General features: G+C 56.5%; 1 protein-coding gene across 5 annotated transcripts in view; it reads right to left on the bottom strand.

Moving 5' to 3' along the window:
• Positions 1–14,139, bottom strand: part of PTK2B (protein tyrosine kinase 2 beta) — a 129,022-nt gene that overhangs the window by 11,038 nt on the left and 103,845 nt on the right. For 4 of the 5 annotated variants that reach the window (XM_062213847.1, XM_062213843.1, XM_062213848.1 and 1 more), the window contains exons 7-23: positions 14,006–14,060; positions 13,544–13,684; positions 13,210–13,284; positions 12,636–12,737; positions 11,868–11,985; positions 11,020–11,059; positions 10,608–10,654; positions 10,009–10,059; positions 9,505–9,602; positions 8,690–8,774; positions 8,465–8,565; positions 8,154–8,269; positions 6,628–6,728; positions 6,367–6,456; positions 5,336–5,540; positions 3,047–3,155; positions 1,995–2,060 (exon numbers count right to left, since the gene is read on the bottom strand). In XM_062213847.1, the coding sequence (XP_062069831.1) occupies positions 1,995–2,060; positions 3,047–3,155; positions 5,336–5,540; positions 6,367–6,456; positions 6,628–6,728; positions 8,154–8,269; positions 8,465–8,565; positions 8,690–8,774; positions 9,505–9,602; positions 10,009–10,059; positions 10,608–10,654; positions 11,020–11,059; positions 11,868–11,985; positions 12,636–12,737; positions 13,210–13,284; positions 13,544–13,684; positions 14,006–14,060 (1,600 nt within the window). The remainder of the gene's footprint in view (positions 1–1,994; positions 2,061–3,046; positions 3,156–5,335; positions 5,541–6,366; positions 6,457–6,627; positions 6,729–8,153; positions 8,270–8,464; positions 8,566–8,689; positions 8,775–9,504; positions 9,603–10,008; positions 10,060–10,607; positions 10,655–11,019; positions 11,060–11,867; positions 11,986–12,635; positions 12,738–13,209; positions 13,285–13,543; positions 13,685–14,005; positions 14,061–14,139) is intronic. The other variant, XM_062213845.1, reaches the window with a different exon arrangement.

Genomic DNA, 14,139 nt, shown 5'->3' with positions numbered 1-14,139 from the left:
AGGCGGACAATTAGCTGCTACAAACATGAGCACAAAGAAATGATACAGGACTTGCTCTCCGGGAGCTAATGTGAACGTGATATGGGCATCTCATTGGCCCTGGAGACACGGCAGAGCAGTGCGCCCTCTCATTCCCCCATGAAGTGCACGCAGGAAGTGCACACATGAAATTGACCTCCTGAGAGCAGTTCCCCTCCTTCAGGACCCTTCAGAACAGCCCTGTCACAGATCCGTGTTGATGGCTAGCCCACAGATGATCTCTCTCTTACTCGTTTATCTCCATCAGTAGACAGGCATAGATATTCACATGCACTTCAAAAGTTTTTGCTCCAAAATCAACTTATCTTTTCATTCCTTTTTCCATGAACTTTTTGAAGTTTGCACATGTAGACATATATGCTCATATTCTACACACGCACACAGTCATCCCCCAGTATCCACGGGGAATTACTTCCAGGGCCCACGGACGAGAAAAGTAATCCCTGATGCTTAAGTCTCTTACATGGAATGGCAGAGTAGTTGTACATAACCTTACTTACTCAGACTTACTTACAATACTGAATATAATGTACTAATATAACAATGTAAATAATTATAATAAATATATAATGTAATAATATAATAATGTAAATAATTATAATAATATAAATGGTAATGTTTAAATAAATAGTAATATAAACAGTTACGTTGTATTGCTCAGAGAATGAAAAGAAAAATCTCTATGTAGAAGTTCAGTACAGACAACAATTTTTCTCCATGCTTTTTATCTTCAGTTGGTTGACTCAACAGATGCAGAACTCATGGATATGGAAAGCTGAGTGTGTATATGTAATTTTTTTTTTTTAATTTTGACATGTCATTCGAGAGGCAGAAAGAGAGAGAGACACACATTTCCCAGCCCCTGCATCACTCCCTAAATGCCCACAACAGCCAGAGCTGGGCCAGCTGAAGCCTTAGCCTGGAACTCCATCTGTGTCTCCCTGGAGGATGGCAGGGATCTAAGGACTTCAGCCATCGTGTGCTGCCTCCCGGGATGCACACCAGCCGGATGGAGCAGCAGCTGTTCCAGCTAGGCACTCTGATATGGGGTGCAGGCGTCCCAGTGACAACTTAATTGCTGCGCCCATGCACGTCCCTACTTGGTTTTTTAATGAAAAATGGTACCTCTACTTTACATACCAAAGAAGGGTAAGTATCTTTTTAAAGAATGCTGCTTCCTCCTTCTGAATCGAGTCTTTTGCTTCACACAAAGGATTGACATGTTAGTTCTTGGAAGGGCTTGTTTTGGCACTGGGACCCTTCCTTGATAAGAAATGTATGATCATAAGGCGCCAGTGTCTGTAAGGAGCACCAAATACACTGGTATTGCTTCTAATGATTGAGATGCCGCGTTTTTGAACAGCAACTCTGAGCTGGAAGATGCAGAGAAGAAAATAGAGGGCTGGGCTCTCTCTTCCTGAGATGCAAGAGAGACACAGGACAGCGACGTTCTGAGGTGGGGACCTGCAGCCTGGGAAAGATTCACGGTCAGTGGTGATGGCCGTGGGAGAAAGCTCACACAGAACCTTGCTCTCTCTTCACGGCCACTCAGGTTCTGGCAGGGCCTTGGCAGGAGCCCCAGGGAGCACCTCCATTCTTGGGAAAGCATCGACTGTCCTCAGCTCCCCGGGGTTCCTTCCCAGCAGGCTCTGCTCAGGGTAGGAAGCCAGGGACGCTGTGGACACAGCGAAGCAGCTGCAGGCAGGCACACAAAACAGAACACACGTAGACGGACAGACTGGGGTTAAGACAGGTCTTCTGAGCTGAGGGTAACCTGGGACAAACATATGTCTGTTCTTTTGCTCTGAGTTCAAATTCTGTATGAGGTGCCAAGGAGAAGACTACCTCCATCGCTCAGGTGATCACCGTGCCTCAAAGGCATAAGAATGGAATTTTAGGAAGGACCCCGGTGAGGGGTGGACCTGACCCTTCCCAGCCCCTGGTTACACATTTACCTGGAACTGCAGCTTGGGAGCCAGGAGGTTGGTTTGGGGAGGGGGTCTGTACTTGGGCCGGCTGGGCTGGAAGAAGAACAGAGTTGTGTCAGTCGCTTCTCTCTCTTTGAGTGAGGGACAACTGAAGCTTATTCAGAGAGATGAGGGGCAAAGTTATTAAAATAATTTGTATACACTTATTGAATACCAATTACCTGCTGTGCTGGGAAGATACAAAGAGGCTGGGTTCTCTGCCCTCCTGGGGGCTCTCACTAACTGGAGGGTCAGTGACCTGACAGGGGCAGCCTCCCTATCCCTGCGGGCACCTGCCAAGTAATTACAGAGCCCTGGCCATTCAGAGGTGGAGGACACAGCTGGCTTTGCACTGAGGGCTCACAGGCAAGAGGAAAACTGACCTGGGCCAAAGGGAAGGGACAGGGCATGCCAGGCCAGGGGGACAGCGAGAAAAGCTCTGGGACCAGACTGGGCACTACTATGGCCTGGACGCTTTGCAAATTCATGTGTTGGAGCCTTAACCCTTAATGTCAGGGTACCCAGAGGCGGGGCTGTGGGAGGTGATAGACTTAGATGAGACTCACGAGGGCGGAGCCCCAGGATGGGATGGGGGCCCTTAAAAGAGGAAGCGGAGAGACAAGAGATTGCACTTTATGTACCAGGTGAGGATACAGTGAGGAAGAGGTCACGTAAGTGACGAAGGGGCCCTCACCAGCCTCCAGCTCCTTGAACGTGGACGTCCAGCCCCCAGCAGTGTGAGCTAATGCTGCCGTTGAAGTCTCCCTGTAGTATTTTCTTAGAGCAGCTCCAGATGGCTTGCAGGCCTAATCCCTTGAAACCCACCCACCTGCTGGCGTGGCAGCAAGACTGTGGTTCCCAAGCCCAGGGCTATGGACCGAAACTGCACCTAAGGGCCCATCAGTCTGATGGACAGCTGGGGTGGGGACTGAGAGAGGACCACAGAGAGGCGACCTGCCTGTGTAGTGGGGAGAAACAGGTGAGACGGGGACTCAGCTGTGCTGTGGCTCAGGGACCAATGAGGCCAGAGCGTGCCTTACCTTTGGTGGGGGCTCCTGGAAGCCTGTGGGTTCCAAGATTTTGGGAGGTCGGTAGCGAGCGTTCCTCTCCTGCTCTAGAGCAATGTCCTTCTCCATCTGATAAATGTCACTGTCACAGAGTCAGGTCAGATAAGAAGAGAGAACCAAGGTCATGGCCAGCTGCTGCTCAGGGCTCCTCTCTGCACTTCCCCGGAGCGGGAGGGGCCTGGACTAAGCACCACTGCCTCCCATTTCCATCTCCACCTCCCCCGCAGAGGCCTGGGGAGAATCTTCCCGTGGCAGGCTAGGATAGAAACCCGAGGCCACCTCTGCCCCAAGGCTGGGAGGATCCCAGGAATGGATCCAAGAGGAGAGAAGTGCTTGGAGAGCCAGGCCGAACTTGCTGCAGCCCATGAGCCCCTGTGGGTTCTCTCCCGGGCCAGCTCTGTGCATGCTCCTCAACCCGGGAATCACAGCTCCTGGGGTACCCTGGAATTCCTGCAAGGGGCTCGTGGCTCCACTGTTCACATAGGTACCAAGCATCACACACTGCTGATGTGCACCACTGTGTTTGCAAAGCACATGCAAGACACCGTGTAATCAAAGTTCCACCGTGTAGCTTACCACATTTTGTTGATGGGAGAATTCTAAAAGTGTGGCTGGCACTGCGTAGAGGCATTCTCAAAATATGTCTTTAAAAATCTTTCTACCCCCAAGATTGGGGACCCTGAATCAACTCCTTTCCTAAGTCCCAGGCAGGGACGGAGGGAGGCACCCTGGGGTTCTCTGGCCATCCTTGGGGTCCCTCTGGAGAAGATGGGTCCATCCGGGATGGGGGCTGGCCTAGTGCTGCTGCTGGGGGCCTCTCTCAGCCCAGGGATGGGCCCTGCCTCACTGCGGTGATCCGTAAGGCCCCAGGATGGATTGAGACCCCATCCTCACACCTCCAGAGCTTTTGCCCTCTGAAACGGCATCTTTCAAACACTGTTCTCCTGCGACCCTCAGGCTCCTCACACCTCCCTTAGGCGAGAGCAACAGATGAGTCCAGAATGGATCAGGAGTGTTTATGAGGGTAGACTGGAACAGAGAAGCCTTTAGGCCAGTGGTTTTCAGCCTGTGTAGGGGCCTCTGTCCCACAGAAGAACGTGATCATTTCTCCTGCTTTCCTTGCCTGGCCTGGGAAGTCCCAGGGTCCCTCCCGGGGTTCCCCCACCAGGCAGACTCCATGGGCTATTGTCTTATGAGATCTCCAAAGCAGCGGTTAGCAAACTATAACCCACAGGCCAAATCCAGCCTCTTACCTATTTCCATATGGCCTCACACTAAGAAGGTTTTGCATGTTTTTTAGTGATTAAAAAAAGAAGAAGAAAAAAGGATTTCATAACACGAGAAAATGACATGAGATTCAAATTTCAGGATCTACAAATGAATTTTTTGGGGAACACAACTATTCCTATTCATCCACATATTATCTATAGCTATTTTAAAGCTACACTTGTAGAGCTGAATAAGGAATGAACAGCTCAAAATGCTTATTATCAGGCCCTGTGCAGGAAAAGCTTCCTGACCATCACCCCAAAGGAAGCCAGAAGGGGCGGGCGTTTGACACAGAGGTTCAGACCCCACATGGGGTGCCCACATGCCAGAAAGGGGTGCCTGGGTTCCAGTCCCAGCTCCACTTCTGGTGCCAGCTTCCTGTTAATATACACTCTGAAAGGCAGCAACTGATAGTTCAAGTTCTTGGATTCCAGCTACCAGATAGGAGACCAGACTGATTTCGCAGCTCCTGGCGGTGGCCTGGCCCAGCCCCAGCTGTTGTATGGACTTGAAGTGGAGAGGAAAGGAGGGGCAAGAAGGTGCTGCTGGGAATTCTGCAAAGAGCATGGGCCCTTTGTTCAGAGTCTGCCTCAATCCTTTGATTCCAAACAAAGGAATATTTTCTGAGCACACTCCACTGGCAAGACACTGACCTTGGGGTTGAGAGATGCCCAGATGTGCAAGGCTTCCCCGGGCTCAGCTTGTCTCCAAGCCCATACCCGACAGTGAACTTGGTCTCAATCTTCCATCCTCTGTGGGAACTACCAAGGGTCTCTATGCTAAGTGTCTGGCACCCTGCATCTGCTGCAAGGATTCCTTTGATCCCTTTGATTCCACGGAGACGTAGGGTTCAGAGCTGGCCAGAAGGGGGAGCTCTGGGTGGGAATTCCCAGCCCTATGGGTCACGGCCAACCCCTCAGTGCTGCGTAAGAAAAGCCTGGCTCTCCGGGCAGCCAAGCAGGCCCTCGCCCATCGCCCCTGCTCCCAGCTCACCTGAGGCTGCACACGAGCTCGGTGAAGCGAGGCCGGTCACTGGGGTCGTAGTCCCAGCAGCGGGTCATGAGGGTATAAAGGATGGGTGGGCAGAGGTCAGGTTTGGGCAGCCGGTCCCCTTTCTCGAGCACTCCGATGACATCCTTGTTCTCCAGCCAGAAGAAGGGCTGCTTCCCAAAGCTCAGGATCTCCCACATGCACACGGCTGAGGGCAGAGGGGAGGGCTCAGGCCCCGTGCTAGGAAGAGGCTGGGCCACCCTCCAGGCACCACCAGGGCAACCAGCATGAGGCTGGAGGAGCCCCCAGGCTGCCTTGCTGCCCTGTCTAGTACCTCTAGGGACTTGCCCGCCAAGGGGGTCTGCTCCAGGTGTCTATGACCTGCGCTTGTGGTCCATGAACCAAGGCCCCCTTTCTAGATGGCCTCAGCGTGGAGCTATGGCGTGCTGCAGATCAGGAGGTGGCCTTCTCCTAGGAAGAACTGAATCCCTTCCCAGAAAGTGGGAGTGGAAGCCGCGCACCAGCACTTGCTGGCTGTGTGAGTGCAGGCCAGCCCGCCCCCGACTTGTCTAAGCCTCAGTTTCCCCATCTGGAAAATGGGAGTGATACTGATGCACTTTGCTGGAGTGGCCCTGGGAGAGCTGTGGGATGCCCCGCAGGGCTGCGTGCTCTGTGAGAAGCTGTCCACCTGCCCGCAACTCTGTCCTCCCCACACCTGCTCCTCTTCACAGGACAAGCCTCCAAGGGCTGTCTGGGGGTCCTGCTGAGGGGGCTTCACATTAGTCCATGGTGCCGGCCCGTGGAGTACACGCTTGTCTCAAGAGCCTTTTCCAGGAACATGAGCCCACACCGCCCAGGCCAACCCTTGGCCTCCCCACTCCAGGAACTTCTCAAGTGACCACAGCAAAACAGACCCTGGGAACTGGGGGCGGGGGTGCTCAGATCCCACCCTAGCTCCCTGCACCCTTCTAAGCCTCAGGTCACGGAAGTGAGAACCTGAGCCCTTTCCCCCATCCTCCCACACTGCCACTCACCGAACATCCAGACGTCGCTGGCCGTGGTGAAGCGGCGGAAATTGATGGACTCGGGGGACATCCATTTGATGGGCAGGCGCGTCACAGAGGCTTTGGGCAGGCAGAGAGGTTTGCAGGGGTTGTTTGGGGAAGAAAGATCCAGGGTTATCCAGACATGCAGCCTACCCTCCAGAGAGACGACCCGTGGCCCGGGCGTCCTTTTTCTAGGCTCTGGCTTCAGTGGTCCCTCTAGGGGTGAAGCCGCAGCCAGGGCCCCCTCACCTTTGTAATACTCCTCATCCTCAATGTACCGAGAGAGGCCGAAGTCCCCCAGCTTCACACACTCGGGGGAGGCCACCAGGATGTTCCGGACGGCGATGTCCCTGGCAGGAGGTTTGGAAGACCAGGGTGAGAGACAGCCACACCGAGGGACAGGGAGACAGAGCGGAGAGTGTTGGCCAGGTGGCTTCTGTTGGCCACTGCCCCCGCTGAGCCGTCTTGCTGAAGCGCAGCTCCCAGGGAGCCCCCAACACTCCCGAGGCCCTCCGTCAGCTCTGTCCAACTCACTGTCAGTCTTTGCCTCCATGGTCCCTTCTCAGGATCTCCAGCTTGAAGCTGGCTCCAGGTACCTGGGAATGACTTACCCTGCTCTCCCTTTGCACACTTGCCTGTCTTGCGCCCCCTGCTAGGCAGGCTGTCACTCCACCACCAATGCTTCAAGGATGCACCCCAACAACCTCCCTGGTCACCCCTTTTCTCTCCCATTCTGCATGCCCACAGGACCATTTAGGTATCGTGACCTAGAGACCCTCAGAACCCCTGGTACAGGAGAGCAGACCAGGACATGGGGTGGGGGGAAGGAACCTGCCCAGCAGGTGGGCTACCCCCCACACACACACCTTCAAGCAGGAGCACCTGCTTGAAGTTTATCTGCTTAGTTTATCTCCAGCTCTTGGCATAATTCCAACCCCAGACTAGTTCTCCCGGGCAGGCTCCTCTCCCCAGTATTTTGCTAATTGAAAAGATGCCTTAAAAGCATAGCAATTTGAAATAATTAAAGTAAGCAGATCAGTCTCCCAGCACATTAGCCCTTGACTATCTAAGTGGCGTTCTTGATCTTCACGCTGGAAGCTTCTCAGGGAAAGGAAGCTGCGTCTGTTCTGATCAAGACTTTGTCCCAGCGTTTAGGATGGCGCCCAGCCCTGAACAGGAGCTGCATAGCATCTGCTGAGTGAGCACATCAACAAATGCACGGATGAATGCAGGCTTTACCCTCTCACGTGGCTTTGCACAGAACCGGGCACAATGCCAAGAGATAATGTCAACCGTGGGGTAGGCATCCCCTGGGTCACAATCCCAAGGTAGGAGCCTCATTTCAGGGCAGGGCAACAGAGGGAGGTGGAGGAGGGGCCACCTGCATGGGCAAAGGCAGGCCTGGACCTCAGGACCCTCCTTCCTGGGCCACATGTCCTGCGTGGGGAAGCAAGAGAAGAGGGAGCTCTGAGCAAGGCAGGAGCTGTTTCAGGACCCCCACAGAGGAAGGGTGGAAGGTGCTGAGCTATAATCGGACCCCCGAGGCTCAGAGTTCCTCTAACTATGATCCTACAGGGCACAGCTGGCTGTTAACATCCCAGATGTAGGCACAGGTCCGCAGGTGCTCAGGTGCTCTAAGTGGCTGGGAAAGTCAAGACTGCAGCTGGGATCCCAGCACCATCTGTGCACACCCTGCCTCGCCCCAGCCTCCGGAGCCAGCAGCAGGATAGGCCCGGCTCCCGCGCTGCCCTGCTGCCTCCCTCCCTCGCCCCTACCTGTGCACGCAGTTGATGCTCTCCAGGTAGGCCATGGCCTTGCATATCTGCAGCGAGTACAGGACGAGGGTGAGCACCTTCAGGGAGTTCTTGTTTCGCTCCAGGTAGTGGCCCAGCTGCAGGAAAGGGGACGGAGTTATCGGGGGCCCCAGCGAGCGCCCCACATGGAGCCCAGGAGACGTGGCAGCAAGCCCGAAGGCAGCCAGACCTTCCAGGAATCTCCTCTCCAAACAGAAGGCTCTCCACGCCCCTCCCCAGGCGCCCTGTTCAAGCGCGGCCCAGCGGGGTCGCAGGGCTCCGATCCTGCTCACCTCCCCGTAGGGGTACAGCTCCATGATGATCCAGGTGGGCTCCTCCTCGATGATGCCCATCAGCTTCACGATGTGCGGGTGGTCGAGGTTCTTCATGATCACTGCGGCGGGGGCCAGCGGGACGGCTCGGAGCAGCTCAGAGGCCCCGGGCCCCCTGCAGTGGGGTCCTGGCACCGCTCATACCTCCCCCCTCCATCCCGGGGGCCCTCCCCAGGGGGCGCCTACCTGCCTCGCTCATGAACTTCTCCTTGTTGTCCAGGGTGCAGTCCTTCTTGCAGGTCTTCACAGCCACGTTGATTTTCTCCCCTTTCTGCAACAAGAGCGAGTTCAGGGACTCTGGGTCCAGGCTAGCATGGCTCGCAGCGACGTGTCCCCTCCCCAGCCTCAGCACGGGCCTCGTGGTGACTTCCCTGCCAGCCAAGGGCAGGCTGGGGACTGGGGCGGGGTACTGCATCCTCCCCTGCTCCCCTCCTCCGTCTCTCCTCCTCACTTTCTTCGCAGTCTGGCTGTTAGGACTGGAAGAAGCTGTCCACAAGAAAATCTCTTGCGTTCTGGCTGTCCAGATGAGCGTCTGAACCTGGCGGCCACAGGATCTACCAATGGCAGCAGGTGTGTGGCTGGCCACCCTAAGGCCACCGCCAGGCACGAGGCCAGGCCTTTTCCTGCTCTTTCTTGGTGGGTTTTGCCCTCTTGCTACCGTTTTCCATGAGTTCTGTCTGTCCCCCAGGCCTGCTAGAGACCTGACCACAAAGCCCATCACCTGTCAGCGGCCTGGCACCCCGAATCTTCACCTGCCCCCCAAAGCCCATGTCCTCCCACCGAGCCCCAGCGGCCCTCCCAGGTCCTGCCTGTGGTTCTAGCTCTGGGATTCATGTGGCTCCCCCCATCCTCAGAAGTGACTCTCGCCCTCGTCACTGCCTGGCTATGTTGCAAATTGTACCAGCCCACACAGATGAGGGCCTACCTGCAACTGGCCAAGACTCGAGCTCCTGTCTCACCCTGCGGGAGCACAGGGAATGTTGGGCAGGAGCAAAACTCACGTGATTGGTGTAGACCCCTTCATAGACCTCTCCGAAGAAGCCTTCACCGAGAATACGGTTCAGAACCACGTCTTCGCGGCTGATGCCGTACTGTGGGCCTGCACGGGCGGAGAGAACAGAGTCCTGGAGCACAGAGACCAGTTGGCACCCTCGGCTAAAGCCAGGCATCCCCCCGGGCTGCGCTGGAAATGGGGCTCTAGAATGTTCCATCATCTCAGACCCACAGAGGAGCCAGGGCCCTGTTTCATCTGCAGGCTGGGTCCCAGCTCCACATCCTGAGAAACCACCACACGTTCACAGAAACCCCAGAGTTCAGTCGGTGCAGGGGAAAAAGATGTCTCTGTTTTCCCACCAGCAGCGCCTCTGGTGCGCCCCCCATATGAGCCCCGCATTGGAGAGGACCAAGGGAGGAGAGAAGGGCCCAAGTCCCCTGTGGCGTCCCCGGAGTCCCCGTCCTGTCGCCTCCCAGGCCCTGCCCAGCACCGTGGCAGGACAAGGACCTACCTCCCGACCTTCGCAGAGTGTCATCCGGAATCTCAGCGTAGATGTCAGACTCTGGAAGAACGGGAAGAGGCCGGCCCCGTGGGCACGAAGCCCTCAGCGGGCACTGCCAGGAACCAGGGAGTGGCTCCCAGCTGCGGGCCCATGGAACCAAACGGGGCGGCAGTGGAAGCCAGGGGAGTCCCAGGGCCCCGTCCCAGGCTTCTGCGCAGCTCCAGGGCCTGGGGTCTCTCAGCTCAAGTCCCTGCTCACGGCTTCCCACTTGGGTCACATAGGGCATGTCGGTTGATCACCCTTAGCCTCTGTTTTCCTTTCTGGGACAGCAGATTGCTGGGGAATAAATGTCTCCTTCGAAGCCACTCATCCTGGCGTATTTTATTTGGGGCCACCAGAGCTGAGATGAGCGCTATGCCTCGTACTAACTCCTCGAGACCCGTTAGCTACTGCAATTCATGATATTTTTAAGTGGTCACTAAAAAGTGAGAGGGCATGGTCATTTTTCCGTAACGTGGAGGGAACCCTTGGCAGTCCCAAGAGCAGGCAGAAGCCCAGAAGCGAGAGGGAGGCTCAGAGTGGGCAGAGAGCACAGGAGGCGGCCTCACCTATGCTGCAGCTTTCGGAGAGGTGGGAGCGCCGGGCTTCCAGGTTTCTGTAGGAGGTGGAGGGCGGGAGCCAGGTGAGCTCAGAGCCTTGCAATGCTGCCTCCTCCCTCCCCCACCCCAGCAGCCTCAGTGCCCCTGCCCACCCACCTGTCTGGAGAAGCAGCTGCCCCTGCTGGAGCATGGCTATGGCCGCTAAGGGGCTGCAGGGCAGGGGACACAGCCACCCCGCTAGCATAATGCCAGTGTTATTTGCTGGGAGGGAAAATGGCCCTTGTGAAATGCTGGGACACCAGCATTTTCCCTGGGGCCGGGAGCCAGAAACTCCGGAGGTGGGAGTCTCCTGCTCGTCTTTCCTTCCCTGGGCAGACACAGGCTGAGCTCAGGGCTCGGCCTGCCCCTCTGTTGTACTCACAGCATGGGGATCTGCGGCAGGCTGTTCCGCTTCTCACCATCTGTGGGAGAGGAGGCAGGGGGAGCTGGAGCCCGGCACGCAGGGGCCTCCGTCAGCTGACCTCCCCACCATTGGCTCCCCTAGCATCTGTACAGCGAGGCAAGCCTTGGGCTCAAACTGCGATCTTCCTTGTAGCCTCTGCCAGCCATGACAGGCCGAGGCCCTGTGACTTCTGCTTCCTGACTCCGTCCCCAAACCAGACACAGAGAGAGAGACACACACACACACAGACACACACACAAACACACATACAGAGACATTCACATATAGACACACACAGAGACACACACACAAACACACAGATACACACACACAGACACACACACATAGACACACACACAGAGACACACACATACAAACACACATACAGAGACACAACATAGACACACACAGAGACACATACACAAACACACAGATACACACACAGACACACACACAGAGACACACACATACAAACACACATACAGAGACACACACATACAGACACACAAACACAGAGACACATACATACAGAGACACAGACACAAACACACACACACACACAAGCTCCAGCCGAGGTCCAGCTAGGGCTTTGATTTCCCAACACTGCAGATGCCTGTCCTCCAGAGGCCAGCCGGGGCCAGGCCTGCAGCTCCTGAGCCAGAAGGCTCTATGGGGAGCATGGGCAGGCTGGTGGGCCCGCCTGCGCTCGTCATCCTTGGCATTCACTCACAGGCCGCTGGCTTTGTTTCTCCCACGCTGCCCCTAGGGACCACTCAGCCACGCTGCCATCCAAGATCCGGCCCCCTGGCCTCTGACTGGAAACCCACCTTTCTTGGGATGGACGATGAGGGAGCCCTTGTGTTCCCCCTGCAGCCGGCAGTAGCCATCTATGAGGTCAGCCATGTTCTCAGCCTCTGCTGGAGATGAGGTTTTGATGGACAAGCACTGCAGAGGAGAGACCAGTCAAAGATGAGACTCCAGTGCCTGAGTCAGAGTTGCACAAGGACTGGAGAAGAGACTGAGGGAACCCTGTCTTCTGTCCCTGACAGGATTCCATCCCTGCCTCTGCTGGAACTCTGCTCGCACTCCCTGTGGCCACCAGAGGGCGCTGTCAAGTTTCCCTTGTCTTGGTCTCTGCACAATGCCTTATATCTCACAGATGCTCAATATGTCAAAGCAGAAACAGGAAAAGGAAGGGGGTGAGCGGGGCAGAGGGTGACAAGGTGAAAGGTGGCCCACACTCTGCGGTCTGACTGTTCTACCCACAAAACGCCCCCATTCTTGAGGTCTCAATTTCCAAGTCACTGTTCAGGTTGTCAAAGTAAGGCCTCTGGTTTGTACCTGAATTCTGCTCACCTGGACCTACCCTAAAAACTGCCAACTTTCCTGACATTAGAAACATGGGAATAACATTGTTTCCTAGATTTCCCTAAAACCGATCACCATCTTGGGACCCTGTCAGAGCCCTGGGTAAAGATCCCCAGGAATCCCTGGTCCCTGCCTGTCCCTGCCAGACTGGCCTGAGCGAGAGCTTCCCGACCTGTAGCTCCGCCCCCCGCAGGGCTTCCAGCGCCCAGGTGCCCGGAGCCACTCACCTGGGGGGCACCTTCAATGCCCAACTGCAGAACCGCCTGGCCCTCCTCCAGCGGGAGGCATCTGATGGACTTGATCTGCTTGAACTCGGCCAGGCAGGTGGGCTGTAGGCAAGAGAAGCGCCCTTCAGACCATCCCGCTGTGGGATCAGGCCACGCGGGCTGCTCAGTGTGGGTGGGGGTGGGGAGGACGGAGTGTCTCGGGGGCACACAGAGAGAGTCAAAGACTTTCAGGGCTGGAAGGATCATCTGGGCCAGGCTGTGCACATTGCAACAGAGAAAACGAGGTCTGGAGAAAACCAGGACTTGCCCAGGGCCATGTGCCAGAACTGGACCCGGGTCCCTGGCTCACAGGGGACTCACTGACTCATCTCGCCATTGAAATTGCAACCCTTCTGCCTGAGCCAGGAGCGTCACAGAAGCGCCCTTCCCTCCCTGCCCCACCCCGGCCTCTGTGCAGAGGAAGTGAGGGACCATCTGCCGTGGCTCTCCCCATGGCCATCCATGCCCGGGCCCGGCCCTGTGAGGGCTGCACTCCGGGCAGGCGGCAGCGGAGAGGAACTTCTCAGTCTGCTACCTTTGTGTCCTGACTTGTCAGCTGGCGGATGCCCTTAGGGCCAATGACCAGGTCCACAGTAATGTTCCACCCTTGCTGGAATGAAAAGAGAGAGGAGAGCGTTGCCCCAGCTCTGTCCACCCCGTATTTCAGAAGTTTGCCGAAAAGCTCCCGAATCCAGCCCGGGGCCTCAGGCCGCTGTCTCCCGGGTCCTCCAGGCCCTGTGTACGTAGTTACCCCCGCCCACCCGGGCAACCTCCCACCGTGGGAGGCCAGCGTTTCAGCTCCCCCTGCCGCCTGAGCACCCACAGGGCAAGCTGGCCCCGGGGTGGGGAGGTCAGGGGGCGGGCATTACAATGAGTTCACAGCGGTAGGTCTCCTGGTCGATGCTGGCGAAGCCGGCCAGGGTGTTGAAGAACTTCATGACACACTCCTCCTCCCTGAGCGAGGCGTACTGCTGGAACGTCTGCTGGATCATCTTCCGGAACTGCCGGGGCTGTGGGGCAGATGGGCAGTGCTGGCCTGGTCCTGCTCCCTCCCCTAGGGCGGCGCCTGCCCCCCCCCCATACTCCTGGAGCAGGACAGGGAGGGTCCCCGAAGCTCAGGCCTGCAAAGCAAAGCTGGAGCCGCCAGCCCCATCCTGATTCCCAGGGGCACAGAGCACCCATGGGGTACAGCTAGCTGTCCCACGCACAGATGCCCGGGCACACAGACACCCAGGCTGCACTGGGCACCCCCAGCCTCGTCCCTTGAGCTCTGGTCCTGGGGACCAGCACAGAAGGCATCTTTCTGGGCCCCTCGTCCATGGGGTCCTCACCTTTAAGTTCTCCTGCATCTGCTTGGGGAAAAACAGGTCCAGGCCCACTTCCTTTCTGAAAGAAGGAGAAAAAAGAGCAGCATTTGACCCCTCTCTGTGCCACGCAAGGACTTCCAGCCAATCGCGGAGAGGTG

Source organism: Lepus europaeus, chromosome 16 (genome assembly GCF_033115175.1).
Source record: "Lepus europaeus isolate LE1 chromosome 16, mLepTim1.pri, whole genome shotgun sequence".
NCBI classification, from domain to species: domain Eukaryota; kingdom Metazoa; phylum Chordata; class Mammalia; order Lagomorpha; family Leporidae; genus Lepus; species Lepus europaeus.
This window is presented reverse-complemented; position numbering and strand designations above follow the sequence as displayed.